Source organism: Drosophila biarmipes, chromosome X (assembly GCF_025231255.1).
Source record: "Drosophila biarmipes strain raj3 chromosome X, RU_DBia_V1.1, whole genome shotgun sequence".
Classification (NCBI taxonomy): domain Eukaryota; kingdom Metazoa; phylum Arthropoda; class Insecta; order Diptera; family Drosophilidae; genus Drosophila; species Drosophila biarmipes.
Window position 1 is genome coordinate 18,736,136 of NC_066611.1, and position 16,343 is coordinate 18,752,478.

The 16,343-nt window shown below is 49.2% G+C and overlaps 2 protein-coding genes across 6 annotated transcripts; one reads left to right on the forward strand and one right to left on the reverse strand.

The window, feature by feature from the left end:
* Positions 1 to 6,455: 6,455 nt before the first annotated feature.
* Positions 6,456 to 7,963, reverse strand: LOC108023462 (S-phase kinase-associated protein 1). 2 transcript variants are annotated; one of them, XM_017092977.3, is made up of 2 exons: positions 7,801 to 7,963; positions 6,456 to 7,280 (listed from the first exon to the last, which is right to left on the reverse strand). In XM_017092977.3, the coding sequence occupies exon 2, from the start codon at positions 7,251 to 7,253 to the stop codon at positions 6,765 to 6,767; it is 489 nt and encodes a 162-aa protein (XP_016948466.1). In that variant the 5' UTR covers positions 7,254 to 7,280; positions 7,801 to 7,963; the 3' UTR covers positions 6,456 to 6,764. The 2 variants fall into 2 exon arrangements, with proteins under 2 accessions (XP_016948466.1, XP_043949123.1); XM_044093188.2 differs by lacking the exon at positions 7,801 to 7,963 and adding an exon at positions 7,537 to 7,676.
* A 94-nt stretch (positions 7,964 to 8,057) lies between these two features.
* LOC108023460 (histone-lysine N-methyltransferase Suv4-20) lies at positions 8,058 to 16,327 on the forward strand. Of its 4 annotated transcripts, none has more exons than XM_050886592.1 (4): positions 8,058 to 8,796; positions 10,383 to 11,118; positions 11,253 to 13,011; positions 15,240 to 16,327. In XM_050886592.1, the coding sequence occupies exons 2-4, from the start codon at positions 10,396 to 10,398 to the stop codon at positions 15,443 to 15,445; spliced, it is 2,688 nt and encodes an 895-aa protein (XP_050742549.1). In that variant the 5' UTR covers positions 8,058 to 8,796; positions 10,383 to 10,395; the 3' UTR covers positions 15,446 to 16,327. The 4 variants fall into 4 exon arrangements, with proteins under 4 accessions (XP_050742549.1, XP_050742555.1, XP_016948464.1 ...); XM_050886598.1 differs by lacking the exon at positions 15,240 to 16,327 and adding an exon at positions 13,067 to 13,377; XM_017092975.3 differs by lacking the exon at positions 15,240 to 16,327 and having other exon boundaries at positions 11,253 to 15,093.
* The last annotated feature ends 16 nt before the right edge of the window (positions 16,328 to 16,343 follow it).

The following is a 16,343-nucleotide window of genomic DNA, read 5'->3' on the forward strand; positions in this document are numbered from 1 at the left end:
AGTCATGATCGCAATGTACGGATATGAACATGGCATTTCGTGTTCAAGTGCCAATGAAGATTTCAAAACTGCAGGGGCTGCAACAATAACAATAAAGATGTGCTTCAAAGAAACACATAGTACCTACATGCGTACCACAGATTTCAGTTCTTATGTACTTTGAAGTGAGTGCATATAAATAGAATTCGGAGTGAATGGGTGGCAAGGTGAGACAGGGGAGGGATTCGAGAAGGGGGTGATGGATAGCGATGGGTGAGTTCAATTCCAGCGATTCAAAAGATTTAGTATCAATCAGAAGGAACTAATGTTTCCACGGCCAGTTTGGAGAGAAAAATAATTTATGAATGCTTTTTAAAGGCGAGTTTAATTTGGCTTATGAACTATATAGTAGCTCTTTCAGATCTACTACATACCTTTTATTTAAATTAGGATTCAATATGGGTAGCATATAACAAATACCTTTTATGATGACGTATCTTATCAAATACCACTGTCCCTATCTACTCTGTGCTCCTAACTACCTTTCGTGCTAATATACCTAAGAGTATCTTTAGCAATCTTATAAATAACCTTCTTCTCGTTTATCTCCCGGAGCATTCAAAGCTTTAGCGGAAGAGTTGGCCGACAAAAGACGATGCCAACAATAAACAAAACGTTTTAGCAGCCTCGCCCCGCCCAAGACCCCCGAAGCCCCGTTCCCATTTCGTAACACCCCTTGGAAAACCCCAGCCCCTCCAGACTTTGATAGATGGAGCGACCGAAAGTTGCATTATTTACATTTGCATTGGCGATGCCAGGGCGGAGGAGGGGCAATTCCCAGAGGCCAGATGAAATTTACGCCAGAACATCGCCTTGTACCGCACAGTACATATTCCCACTACCCCGACCATGTGTGGATTATGTGTGGATACTTGCCGATGTGCGGACGATAGACCGAGTCCTACGATAACATCCCACGCATTCCCATCGGAGGCCATAAATCTCGAGTCTCTGGCTGGGAGTGTGGGTCCATCCCGCCACTCGGATATTAATAGAGTCGAGTGTGGAGTGGAACACCGAACTGGAGTGGAGTCCAAGTCGAAGACTCCGACTGATCCAATGCCTGCGCTAATTTATGGCTGCGGATCATAAAGCAACCTAATGGCACTCACACACAACACTTGCTCAATTCATTTAAAAAGCTCGGGGGAGCGAAATCTGTTTATCGTAAATTCACTGGGTGACACTTAACGATTGGGTGACCTCCTCAAGTGGGTGGTGTTCATCTTTAGTGCTCCTAATTAGTGGACCAATTTGTGTCATTTTGGTATTTATAAAATCAAAACAAGGGATTTTTCTGGTTTAATATGTGTTATCATATCATCATATTAAAAATGAATGGTGTATTGAGACTATGGCTATGAGACAAGCTAAGTTTTCAGCAATTTTCTCAAAATATATTAAGAACATCAATATCATTTAAGAACCTTTATGTAAGGTACTTTCTTTGCATTCTAAAATAAGTCCCCTCCCACTGTGCTTGCTAATACGTAGTCTCTGATTAATCACTAGGCTTTTGGCTTTTGTTAAGCCCAGCGATTGTACTCATTGTTGTATGCCTTCAATATTCTTTAGCCAGCTCCCAAGTCAAGTGGAAGTAAGTAAAAATCACATTTAGGCCAGCCAATTTCACCCTCGGCGATGCCCAAGTTCCTGATCCTGAACCTGAAATCCAAACCCTTTCTTGCCAGCCGCCCTGGAAAATCCTCTCGAAGACTCCGTTTCCCCATAAAGGATGCACAACAAGCCAAAAAACTGGGAGTGGGAACAACAACATGCAATTAAAGGCAATTCAAATGGGGCCACGCCCATCCGACCGCCCGGGCCATTGATGCAAGGACGAAGAGGAGTAGGACTCGCCGGCTTCCCAACTTGCCAAGATGGGCAAACTGAATGGCAAGCAAATGCCTGAATGAGTGACAGTCTTAATTACAGAGAGATTAGCATTGGCCAGGAACGGAAAAGCGGAAGAAAATGCGGGGAGATGCGGAATGCGGAAGGAGGAGCCACCGGGATGCAGACGTATTCAATGTCACGTTCCAGTGGAGGACGACGACTTAGACGATAAAAGGGCCCAGCCAGGTGAGTGCCGACTGGCGGTGGCAAGTGGCAGGTGCCCCCACCAAGTGCACTGCGACTCAAGGTTTTATCTGCTCATCTTTTCGTCAACCTGGTCGTATGGGTGTATCGGAAATCCATTTACCCTTGAGCCCCCTTTCAGAGTTATACCTTGAGTTCCAGCCGAACTTTAGTTTGGAGAAACAGCAAAACATACAAAAACCCAAAATGAGTGGAAAGGAGAACGACCCGTATGCCGCAGATCCCGAGGTCTACGAGTGTCGCATCTACGGTCTGCTGCCCTATATCCCCGCGGCCACCTATTGCCGCCACGAGTTCTGCAGGAAGCTACAGGTCAAGAAGGTGAAGCGTGTTGGATACCGTCCCGGGGCCTTCAAGGGAAGGCAGCTATACAAGCACCTGTACATATGAGTATCCTTGTGAATCTATAACTAACTGGTTATGTGTTCCTGACATTATGGTTGTGATTAAACTGTGCAAGCAAAAAAATTAAGCTAAAGGGGTTTGAAATCACTTTAAACGGTGCCTAAAAGTATGCTATACAAGAAGGTATATTGAATTTAGCGATCTTATCGTTTTAAGACCTATTTTTAAAGCCATTTGAAAGTCATTTTTGATATTGATTTGCCCCCTAAAGAAGTCTAAAAGCATGCAATGAAAGTGGGAACACCTTCTTTTGGAATGCATTCCGTGCCGTGGTAGATTCGTAATATATTTTTGCAATCCGTAAGGCATCTAAGTATTTTATAATTTAGATATTAAACTACTATTATTATTATGGTAATTTTTGATATTTGTTGATATTTAAATATGGTTACGAGATGCCCCCTAAAGAAGTCTAAAAGCATGCAATGAAAGTGGGAACACCTTCTTTTGGAATGCATTCTTTGGAGTTGTAGGTTCCAAATATATTTGTGCAGTCCGTAAGGCATCTTAGTATTTTATAAAGTGGATGTTAAAATATTATTATTGTTATTAAGATCATATGGTTATCAGGTGTCTAAAAGCATGCTAAGATAATAGGATCACCTTCTTTTGGAATGCATTCGGTGGACTTCTCCCTAGTAGTTCCTTGATTATTTTGGTATTATATTGGGTATTGGTCCAACCAATTCCCATACCCAAAAGAACCTTTTCGACCTGAGTATAATTTCAGATTCATTTTGTATGATATTCTTATTTTTCCAAGTGTGCTGTTGCTCCTGATCTTCCGTTTTCATCCTGCCTCCTTCATGCTCCCTCCCCCAACTGAATTTTCCTTTACTTTTTCTGTGCAACCTTTTTTTCCGCTCCTTTGTTACATTTGATTGTCGCAAACGAAGTGGAAAAGCAAATGTTGCACAAACACACGCGGAAAGGGAGCTCTGGGTGGGTGGAGCTGGGGTGCAAGGGAAATGCACACTAATTACTCCTTGGCAGCGGGGGTGGGAGTGGAAAACCCTTTTTACTTTCCGCTCCCCTGCCCAGGCCATTTTCACAATTTTTTCCTTGGCTCCGGCTTGCTTTTATTTGCTTTGCCGTCTTCTTTCTCCATTCAGCCTTTCACTCAAGCGGCCCCCTCTCCGCATGATAATTGAAATGGCGGGCGCCCCTGGAGTGGGGGACGGGGCTCCCAAGTCAAACACAATAACCCCCGCACCCGCCCATGGCGAATAAAAAAGGGGAAATAATAATAACAAACCAACAATATTAATAACTTGCCGCGCTGCGCAATCATAATACAAAGGGCCAATTGAAATTACGATTTCGATTTAATTTCAATTGGCACTTGCATACTAAATAGACAATACACAGATTAAATTACCAGTTATGAAGGCCAATCCTTCTTGGCTTTGAGCAATCAAATCTTGGAGGCTTTAAATTCGACCTTGTATTCCTCATTATTATTATGCGCCCTTGTTTGTTCCATTGATTTTAATATTTGCTACATCCTTAAATTAAATCCCTTGTTACTTTCTCTGATCTAAGTTCAATGTCAGTTGGGCTAACAAAAAATCCCGGTGAAAATGGAAAACTTTCGCTTTGGATCTGCGCTGCCAACTTTATCCTTTTCTGCCATTTTGCTATTTCTGGGTTTCGGCCATCGATCAATTGCAGGGTCTGGCACGGACATTTAAGCCAAGTGCACACTCAAAGCGATTGTTCAATACATTTCCCGCTCTCAAAGCTGCTTTCCTCCTTCCACCGGCGCAGCAAGGGGGCGGCTGCCGAAACGGAAGGTCCTTGCACCCTTATCTACTTTGTTCAGCATTGGCAGGCGAGACGCATAAACAGGCCAGCAAAAAGGGCGCGACTACAAAGAAAACGCCAACGCAACAGAAGCGAAAGCAGCCACGGACATGGGAAGATAGCAAGCCATTTTATGGCCCTATCTAGGGTATTATAAATTCGCCTTTTTAAGTGTATATCGCTAGGGATCCCCATCCTTGGTCCTTGTAAGTTCGATACCTTATTTATCTCTTCAGATCTCCCAGTATAAATAATGGAGAATGCCTCCACAAACTCATAGAGACATCAACCTTTGAAATCGGGATCCAATTACCCAAGTTATGGATTCAGGAACTGCAGTTTTGGGGTCCCATATGATATCCATGGGAATTACAGAAAAATCGAACATGAAAGAGGGTTAAAATTTTGACCATTCTAAAAAAGAAATATTTAAATGCAGAATAATAGAGAATGCCTCCACAAATTCATAGAGATATCAACCTCTGAAATTGGGAACCAATTACCAAAGTTATGGAGTTTGGAAGGTCAGTTTTGGGGTCCCATATGAAATCCCTGGGAATTACAGAAAAATCGAACATGAAAGAGGGGTAAAATTTTGACCATTCTAAAAAAGAAATATTTAAATGCAGAATAATAGAGAATGCCTCCACAAATTCATAGAAATATCAACCTCTGAAATTGGGAACCAATTACCAAAGTTATGGATTTTGGAAGGTCAGTTTTGGGGTCCCATTGAAATCCATGGGAATTACAGAAAAATCGAACATGAAAGAGGGTTAAAATTTTGACCATTCTAAAAAAGAAATATTTAAATGCAGAATAATAGAGAATGCCTCCACAAATTCATAGAGGTATCAACCTTTGAAATCGGGATCCAATTAACAAAGTTATGGATTTTGGAAGATCAGTTTTGGGGTCCCATATGAAATCCATGGGAATTACGGAAAAATCGAACATGAAAGAGGGGTAAAATTTCGACCATTCCAAAAAAGAAATACTTAATTGCAGAATAATAGAGAATGCCTCCACAAATTCATAGAGATATCAACCTTTGAAATCGGGATCCAATTAACAAAGTTATGGATTTTGGAAGATCAGTTTTGGGGTCCCATATGAAATCCATGGGAATTACGGAAAAATCGAACATGAAAGAGGGGTAAAATTTCGACCATTCCAAAAAAGAAATATTTAAATGCAGAATAATAGAGAATGCCTCCACAAATTCATAGAGATATCAACCTTTGAATTCGGGATAAAAATAACAAAGGTATGGATTTTGGAAAATGACTTTTTGGGTCCCATACTGAGATCCATGGGAATTACGGAAAAATCGAACATGGAAATGGGCTGATTTTGACCCGCTTTTTAAAGATAATCAAAATTGCGCTCTAGTTGTAGCTTTTGAAACTTGGAAGCTTTTTACAGAGCTTGAAAAGCATAACATTTACATAAATCTACAATGCATATGCTATCGATAAATAAATTCGTTAGCGCGCATTTAAAATGTACAGCAGCAGCTTGGGCTTTAAATCTACCCTTATCTAATTCAATATATGTTCCTAAAGGGCTTCCGAAATGTACACTCAGATACCCTTGACCCCAAAATCAGAGCTATACCTTGCGTTAAATCTAACTATTATTTGGAAGACCATACATACCTCAAGCAAAATGAGTGGAAAGCAGAAAAAATCAAATCAGGGAGATCCAAACGTCTTCAAGTGTCGCATTTGCGTCCTGCTGCCAAAAATTCCCGTAGTCACCTACTGCCGCCACGAGTTTTGCGAGAGTTTGGACATCAAGAACATGAAGCGTGTTGGATATCGTCCGGAAGCCCTCAAGGGAAGGCAGATGTTCAAGCACTTCTACATATGATATTTCGAACACTCCATACAACTAGTTACCTATGTGCTATTGAAGTGGTTTTACCAATTACATAATGAGATCGATGATCACGATAAGGCTATTGTTTCTTAAGAACGACCACGTTTATACAGTCCGTCTCAGAGGTTTCTGTAAGCTCTGTGCTGATTCTTTGAAATTGATACATAAGCAAACAAGTTTTCAGCGAACAGAAAACGGGGATTCCCCCAAAATGGTCAGTTTCCTCGTTTGGGTAGATACATATTTATTAAGGTGAAATCAAAATGTTCTTATTCATATGTAGGCTACATAGAGTTTACTTTTCGCATATATTTATAAGATATATGTACGACGATCGAATTAACCCGCGAATCACATCAAGCACGAAGGACGCTTGCAGCAGATCAGTTATACAAATTCAAAAGGAGGGTCCATTAGGTAAGAATACAAAAAAAATGTGAAATGAGAGTAGCAACTAAGCAAAGCAACTCGAATGCGGGGCAAGACTCCTCCGCCTGCTCCCTCCTCCTGCAGCTGTTGGTCCCTACGAGGCCGCTCTACTTCTCCTCGCACCACTCGTTCTCCTTGCGCACCTGCTCCTCCTCGGCGGGCGTGAAGTCCTTCTTGATGTTGAAGGTCTTGCGGATCTCCTCGGGTGTCTTGCCCTTGATCATGTTGGCCACCGTCTTGCAGGTGAGCTCCAGCAGGCCCTTGATGTCCAGATAGTTGGCGGCCAGGATGAGCTCGAACAGGGTGCCCTGATCGACCTTGAGGAAGTCGGCGTCCCAGGAGATGATGTCGTCGGTGCGCTTCTCCTTGCTCTCGTCGTCCTCCGTCGGCTGGGGGTCGTCCTTGTGGTAGTGGGCCCAGGTGAGCACCTTGCGCAGGATCGTCGAGTTCACGTTGGGCAGGGGCACAATGGCGTGCTCGTCATCCTCCATGCCGCAGTCCTCCAGCATGGTCTTGATGGTGCCGGAGCACTTGGCGATCTGGATGTCCGTGTCGAAGATCTCCTCGTCCGAAGATTGCAACTTGATGCTGGGCATTTTGCTCGGCTCCTCGATTGGTTTCTTCTGCGAAGCAAGAAGTACGGTACAATTAACTGGCTTCAAAATGGTTAAACAATGAAAATGCAATTGTTTATCGCAGCTACGGTACACTAAAAATCGCTTTTTCTGGCGGAACTTGGGTACAGAACAAAAGCAGAGGGTACTTTCTCCTGGAAACACTTAGGTACGGTACTCTAAGAATATTCTGGCACAGGAAGTGTTGTTCCCTATTTCGTTCATGATTCATGCCATACTCCCAGACAAATAGTTGTATAAAAACCTCAGATTTTAAATTTATCAGCTCTGACTTTTTGCAGGCCTCTTGCTACGGCACTAGAACGCAAAAATCGAATTGCGATGAGCACATAACACAAAATATACCCGAAATTTGGGAAAAAACAACGACACTTTCCAGAAATGCGCACTCACACACACGCACACAGGCACACTCATGCAGCTGGCGTGCGTGTGTGTGCGTTTTCCTCGCTGCTCTGCAAATGATTTTCCCAGCTTCTCGCGGCTTTTCCATTGCACCGCTACCTACCCCAGAGTATTGGCTTTAAATGACTGCAACTTTCTGCTTAGGCGCTCGCTTTGGCGTTGGAAAATAAGCCACAGTAGACTTTTCGTTTTCCCTCGAAGTAAAAGAAACTGTAGCAAGCCTCACAATCGGCGAATCGATAACACCTGGGCAATCGATGACAGCAGAGTGGTCTCTGCTAGGGCAGGTGGCTGCCTCGGGTGCGTTTGCAGCCCTGGTTGTTGTCCCGGCTCGATGGCCAATCGATAGCTCGATCGCACTCGGCGGTATTCGTGAACGGCCCTGCCGCGGTCACACTGGTGAATCGAGACAAATCGCGGAAAAAAAAGGCAGCCGCATTTTGTAAATTAAGTCCGAATTACAAGCGATCCGGATCTTTGCCAGGCGAAAAAACCACAACGGCGACAGCAGCGCAGTGCGGAAAGCAGGCGGAAAAGTGAGGAAAAGGCGCACCACATACGCACGTACACACGTCTCGTCTCGCCTCGCTCGTCGACGGGGGAATATATGTATCCGTCTGGGTGTGCGTGTGTTGGTGTGCGCTGCAGCAGCAGCAGCTTCTAGGCGCGACAGAGAGGGGCATAGATTCCCTTTCGACTCGCCAGTCGCGACTTGCGGAGCGTCGCGCGAGAGAGCGAGAGAGCAGAAGAGGGGCAGCGAGCCAGGGAGCCAGAGAGCGAGGGCCATGGACGGCGTTTGGATGTTTTTGGGGAACAAAGGCGTCAAGAGCTAAAATGATTTGGCACAGCAGCGGCGACATATTTTGGATACGCAGCCAAAGCCAAGTCCAAGCCATCCAGCGCGACAACCGATTCCAACTCCAACTCCAATCGCCGTGTGCATGTGTGTGTCTCGACGAAAAGCCGTGGAAAAAGACGCACGCACACACACGCACACGCACACTGGGGCAGCAGCAACAGCAGCAGCCGCCGCAGACAAAGCATCGTTTGGCGAGTGCGAGCGAGAGGCAATAGCGCCTTAGTGAATAATTCATTTAAGGTAAATGTTTACAACAAATCGAATATCGAGAATTATTGCAAAAACAAGAAACAGCACATCAGAATGGCAGTGTGTGTGTGTGCGAGTGCTTGGTGTGAGTTTGTGTGTGTGTAACAGGCGCCGCCATTTTTCGTTCCCATGTAACGAGCGTCTAGGGTTGGCGAATCCCTGAAAACGCTGCCATAAACAAAGGAGTTGGCGAATTTGGCATTTGCAAAGCCAACTCCCCAGTGAAGTTCCTAGTCGAAGATTATTTTCGGTTTGTTAATTTCGCCCCTTCTAATTAATTAATTTAATTTGCAAGCCCTGCGTGCGGTTGGCAACCCTTTTTCTGCCATTCTCACTGCGCATATGCGCTCTCTCGCTCTCGCCTGCGTGCGTGTGCGGTGCCCGTGCGTGTGTGTATGCGTTTGTAAACAGCTGAGAGAGCAATTTGCAAGCAAAAAAAGTCACTTCCATTCAGAACAATCCGGCCAGCAACAAATATTCATTTCCCACTTCCAGCCATGTTTCCCAGCACCACCCACTTGTGTTTATGTTAGTTTACTCTATGGGCCAGAAAGAAGAGAGTTTGCCGTTTTCATTGCCGCGCAGCTTCAGCAAAAATGCCAAATTGAAAAGTACGCTTTGCTGCGCCTGCAAATCGATAATAATCTTATGTTGTTTGCTTTTTGGTTCACCCACACACATGCTCAGCTCTTGTTTCAGTGTGTGCCAGTGTTTTCCAGGATAACCGTATTGTCTTTGTTTTTTTTTTTTGCGTGGATCGATACTTCTTTTTTTTTTTTTGTTACATGTGCTTGTCAAGTTAATTGATTTTTTCGCACGTGTGTGTGCGTGTGCTTGGACAGCCTGGAATAGGTGCGAGCGAGAGGGACGGCTGTCGACGACCTCAGTTACACTCGCTCTCGCTCTTGCTCTCGCGAAGCCGTATGAGTAAAAATATAATTGTGGCCATAAATTTCGGCAGAACGAGATAAGTGAAATGTATGGCACAAAATTGTAAAGTGCCGTAACAGCTGTTTTAGCTGATTAAAAAGCTTTTGCAAAACTGTCCTTTGTGGCGAGAGAGAGACAGAGAGAGAGAAGGGGCGTGCGTGTGTGTGTGCGAGCGAATACTTTTGCACTTGTCCTAGTCCTGGAAATCATAATGCCATCTCGCTCTCAGCCATGTAATCCAAGAGTCGCGGCGTTGCCAGATGCGTGAAAACAGTTTGCGGTTCTTGGCCATTTGAATTCCAAAACAGCTGATAATTGCCGGTTCCTAAGTTAATTAAATTTAAAAAGAATTTACATTTGTTTAAATGTTTCAAAGTAACACTTGGGCCCTAAAAGCATTCCATAAGCTATACAAAAGTTCATTTAATTGCAGTCTTCTTTTATCATCGCAGACTTTATATTTTCTAAATATAGAATTTGTTTTAGGGCTTAATCATTCTAAAATTCAAATAAAAATATTTGTATTTTTTATATTAGTAATGCCAATGTTTGTATGGCCGCAGACTGTTCTGTAAATTAGTATAAAAAATCCATATGAAACATTTTTTCTTTAATTTTAATATTTATGCTTTTCTTTTTCCTTGCAGACTGTCCTGCAGAATGGTCGTCGGCTCGAATCACACGCGGCGCGGTGAAACTGGCAGCAGATTTACAAACAGCAGCAGCTCCAGTGGCTCGAACGGCGGCTCCAGCGCCTCGGCCAGCAGCACCACCAGCGCAACGTCTTCACTAGCCAGCAGCTCCAACTCCTCGTCGACCACGACGGCGACGGCTGCGGCTCTGCTGTCGTCCATGTCCCACAAGGGTCATGGCCCCCCGCCGTCAGCGCACCACCAGGCGAGCCAGCAGCAGCACCACCACCAGGCGGCCAACCACCACCCACATGCGCCCCACTACCAGCCGGCGAACCAGCACCCCGGCCACCACCAGCAGTCGCATCACTCCTCGAACGGCGGTGGCGCCGGCGGAGGTGGATCTGCTGGCTCGGGATCGGGATCGGTGGGCAGCGGGCTCAATGGCTGCAACGGCAGCGCCGTCAGCCGCCTGTCGCAGTCCACTGGGATGTCGCCGCGTGAGCTGTCCGAGAACGACGACCTGGCCACATCGCTGATCCTCGATCCGCATCTCGGCTTCCAGACCCACAAGATGAACATACGCTTTCGCCCCCTCAAGGTGGACACGCAGCAGCTGAAGGCCATCGTGGATGACTTCATCCACACGCAGAACTACGATGTGGCCATCCAGCGCATCTACGACGGTCCGTGGATACCGCGTCACCTCAAGAACAAGAACAAGATTGCCACCAAGCGGCTGCGCGATCATGTAAGTGGCCCAAAGCCATCTTGCCTCTATAATTTAGTTTGTAGGACTGGACTCTTTCTTTGTTAGTGATTTAGCACCCCTGCTGCCTGTGTTGCCTACTAATCGAGACCCGAATCTCCCTTGATCCCTTCCAGATTGTCAGATACCTGCGCGTTTTCGACAAGGACAGCGGCTTTGCGATCGAGGCCTGCTACCGGTACTCGCTGGAGGAGCAGCGTGGCGCCAAGATCAGTTCGACCAAGCGCTGGTCGAAGAACGACAAGATCGAGTGCCTGGTGGGCTGCATCGCCGAGCTGACGGAGGCCGAGGAGGCCGCCCTGCTGCACTCGGGCAAGAACGACTTCTCGGTGATGTACAGCTGCCGCAAGAACTGCGCCCAGCTGTGGCTGGGACCGGCTGCCTACATCAACCACGATTGCCGCGCCAACTGCAAGTTTCTGGCCACCGGCAGGGACACCGCGTGCGTTAAGGTCTTGCGCGACATCGAGGTGGGCGAGGAGATAACGTGCTTCTACGGCGAGGACTTCTTCGGGGACTCCAACCGCTATTGCGAGTGCGAGACGTGCGAACGCCGCGGAGCCGGCGCCTTCGCCGGCAAGGACGATGGCCTGATGCTGGGTCTGAGCATGGGACTCGGCCTGGCCACCAGTGGACCCGGCAACAACGGTGGCTACCGCCTGCGCGAGACGGACAATCGGATCAATCGCATCAAGAGCCGGGCTAACTCCACGAACAGCACCTCGAACAGCAATAGCAACACAAACGATTCCACTGGCACCAGCGAGAGTAGCAGCACGAACGGACTGGTCGTTTCCGGCGGCGGCGGCGGAGGAGGAGCAGCAGCAGCGGCTGGTGGAGCGACCGGAGCTGCAGGAGCCCCTGGAGGAGCAGCAGTGCCGGTGGCATCGCAGGCACCCACTGCTGGCGGCGGCAAGGAGGCCACTGCCCCTGTCTCGCTGCTCGAAAAGAAGCTGCCCAACGTGGTGGTCTCGCCGCTGACCATGAAGGAGCTGCGCCAGAAGGGCATGACCAAGTACGATGCCGAGATGATCATGGCCAACGCAGCCTACCAGCAGCAGCACCACCATCAGCACCATTTCCATCACCACCACCATCATCACCACCATCACCACAATCATGGCCAGCATGCCAGCACTGGAGCCGAGGCCACAGCGGCTGTGCAGCAGCTGGCCGCCATGCAGAAGCCAGGCGGCGGAGGAGGAGGAGGAGCAACCGGAACTGGCACTGGAGCGGGAGCAGGAGCCGGTGCAGGCGCTGGAGCAACAACAGTGGGTGGCGTGGCCGGCGGAGCGGGCTCCGAGGTTAATGGCGGTCGCTCCAGCAGTCTGCGCAAATCGATGCGAGTGAACAGCACCAGCAGCAGCGTCTCGACCGCCTCCACGGACGAGGTGGTGGTGGCGGCGGCCCCCGTGCACGTGGCCAGCATTCCGCTATCCACCAAGGCGCCGGTGGTCCTGGTGCCGCGCTGCAAGCCCGCCCAGATGGCCATCGCCGCACTGCACCAGCGGCAGCAGCGCCAGCTGAGGCGCAGCGAGCGCCAGAAGGAGAAGCTCACGGACGGCGAGAGCAGCGACACCAGCGGCGAGCAGCAGAAGAGGGAGCACAACAATCAACAGGATCACCCGCTGCCGCCCAAAATGTTCATCTTGGCGCAGGAGGCGCACCCCGAGAAGACGGAGGAGAAGCAGCAGGAGCAGCAGCAGCAGCAGCATCAGCAGCAACAGGAGAAGCGTGTGACGCGAAATAGTGCGGGAAGAGGAGGATTGGTAGCCAGATTAGCCACTGCCCATAACAATAACATTGCAACCACAACAAGCAACAACAGCAGCAGCAGCAGTAGCAGCAGCAACAAAGCAACAACGATTACAAATTGTAATAATCATAATAGTAATAATAGCAGTAGAATTAATCATAATTCTAATCTTAGCGGTAGACTTAGTGTTAAATCGAAGAAGCCAGCACCAAGTGAGGCCTCGTCCACACCCTCATCCACATCCACATCCTCAGAAAACCAGCATCAGCAGCAGCAGCAGCAGCATCATCATCAGCAGGCAACGCGTCGCAGTCGCAGCCCGAGTCCCGCCTACAAGAAGAACCTTTTAGCCAGCTTCGATCCCGATTCGGTTCCCTCCAAGCCAGCAACAATCAAGGAGCAGCAGCAGCTGGATAAGCAGAAGCAAAGGGACGAAGCGGCCACGAGTTCCCCGGCCAAGCAGAAACGGAGTCGCCGGGCAGCCGCCCTGGCAGCGGCGCAGAGTATCCACTGCGAGGCCCTGGGCGGATTCTCGTCGGGATCCAGTGGTGGCGGTGGGCAGCGCAAGAGAGCCAGCCAGGCAGCCGGCGAGGCGGCCCCCTCGTCGTCCTCCGCCGCGAGCCTCAGCAATGTGGAGCCGCTGCTGAAGACCCCGGAGCGCAGGCTGAAACTGACGCTGCGCATGAAGCGCTCGCCCATTCTGGACGAAGTTATTGAGCTCGGCACGAGTCTGAGCAATGGCGGCGCCGGGCGCAATGCCTTGGGCTCCCATCGCGGCGGAGCAGATGGTGCAGATGGATCGGGTAGAGCTGCGCTAAACCTCACCAGCAGCAGTTCCAACGGCATTGAGTACGAGATCCTGCGCATGGAGGGCATTTCCGAGCACGGGAACGATGACGACGACGACGAGGAGCAGGAGGAAGAGGAGGAGGACGAAGCGCCAGCTGCCGAGGAGGAGGACGAGCCGCCGCCGAAGCGGGAGGAGGAGCCGCAGCTGCCCACCAAGAAGCAGCGGAAGAAACAGCGCAGCCGCAGCAGGAGCAGCCAGCGCAGATCGCCGGCGCCGAGCAGCAGCAGTGTGTACGGCACACCGCAGAAGAAGCGACTGCGCCTGATCTTTGGCAACGAGTCCCATACCATAGACATTCCACCAGCGGCGGCCGAGGGAGCGGGCAGCAGCGGCATGGACGACCTGAACAGCAGCGGAGGCGGTGGCGACGAGTCCTTCAACGTCTCCTATGCCAGCAGCACTAGCTTGACCGTGAACACCTCCTCCAGCAGCACCAGTTCATCCGGTGGCGGCGGCGGCGGTAGCGGCGGAGCCACCTCATCCTCTGGCGAGGCAGTGGACTCCTCCTCAACGGCGGGCGGAGGAGCCACCGTTGCCGCCCAGTCGCCCTCGTCCACGACCAGCAGCTCCTTCCAGTCGGCCTGCACATCGACCACCAACAGCAACAGCTACTTTCCCAACGGCAAGCAGCGTGCAGCTGGCGAGGACTCCTATGCGCTGCACTACTACCAGCTGGGCAAGTTTGCTGGCACCTCGAGCCCGGGCCAGGGCCAGGCCATTGTGAGCAGCAGCAGTGGCTCCTCGGGAGCAGGGGCAGCCGGCTTCCTCAGCATGCCCAAGCACACCTTCGGCACCTGCGCCCTGCTGGCGCCCACCAGCTTCGCCAGCCTGCAGAGTCAGCCGCAGATGAACCAGCAGAAGTCCGGCGGCGGCGGAGGAGTGGGAGTGGTGGCCACCTCGACGTCCACGGCAACAGCCGGCTCGCATCATCATCATAACAACCATCATGGCCAGAAATAACCAACGACTGATCTCCAAGCAAATTGACTAAGCACAGCTGCCATTGCCAAGGGAGGAGGAGGAGGAGGAGGAGGAGGTGGACTAGCGAGGAGGGGAGGGATGCACGTCCAGGAGCAGGACAAGGACAAGGACATGAAGATGGACTCGGAGGAGGAGCACCAGGTGAAGCCGAGCAGGAAACGCGGGTGGCGACTGCGGGTGGCTGCGCTGCTGGCGTCTTGCCTCTGCTGCTGCTGATGAGCCTGCGACACCCCACAAGACACCAGACCCTAGCTTAAGATCTTAGAGCGTTTAGATCCCCGATCCCCCGTCGGAAAGCAAAAAACAGGCTGACAAATTACTTGAAACCGAATCCGGATATATATATACATATACCTGATTATAACCTTGATTTTTTTGCTTTCTTTTCTATTTCTCTCTTTTTCTCTTTGTGATTACTCCCGATTTCTCTGAACATCCTCTGGTGTCCCTTGCATTTTGTGTTGGCGTTGCCCGTGGCGTGTGCGTGTGTGTGCTTGGTGTGCTTTTCTCTTGCAGGTGCAGGTGTAAGGCTTAAGAGTAGGAAAAGGTCGGAGGAGAGTGCAACGCCGCGTTGCGGGCGCGACGGCAAGCGGAGCCACTGCAGCAGCAGCAGCGGCCACATCTTCAGCAGCAACAGCAGCGGCGGCAGCAACAGCAGCAGCAACTTGATAGTTAAGAAGCTAAGAATTGAGTTGAACCGCATACAAATCATGTACAGCTGAGGAAGGCCGGCAGCACCAGGAGAGCGGAGCAGAGGAGTGTGTGAAGGATTCAGAGCAAACCATATTCTAAATGCAGTGCACACGGCCACGAGAACGACGCAGCTAGCAGCGGTCTTAGACGCCTTACCATCGTTAACTCTACGCGAAACACCTTATATATAAACGAATGCGGAGCCTACTCCAGAGATCCCAGCCAGAGCCAACCGCAACCCGTAGGGCGGCAGCATCGAGAACAGCAATATGTAAACCACTCGATTAAGTAGTTAAACCCTATATATACACAGCAAACCTAATATTAGCAAGGCGCAAGTAGAAGGGGCGTTAGCGCATCGTAACCACTTCACACAACAGAAATCCATGTACATAGGCCAAGAGCAGCAGGAGCGGAGATTAGGTTATACAGCCGGCCGGCGAAGTTGAAACGTTGAACCGAACATACAAATAAACTGCTAAAGAACTCGATAAGTGGCGACTCAAGTATCTGGTTTGCAAGGACCCGCACATTGTCCTAGCCCCGCCAAGGCGATCCCATCCCATCCCACACCTGCCCACCCTTCATCGGGGGTCCCTGAGCCCGCGGCTGGCCATCGTCACCACACCACACCACACGAGATGTACCCACACAGATTCGATTATATTTTCATTGCCTATCCGTAGCAATAGATGCGAGTATGATTTTTTACGATACGATTATTTTTTGTTTACCCGTAAGTTTAGTTGCTAGCCTATGTAGTTAAACATTAATCATATTCAATATATATTATATACTTTATTCATATGTGTAACTACTGTGTATTATTTCGTAAGCCACCAACAACAATTTGCGCGGCCGCGGCCGCCGAACATTCATAATAAACTAAAAAGAACATTTAGTTTTTACAACTGCATGGTTTTCTGT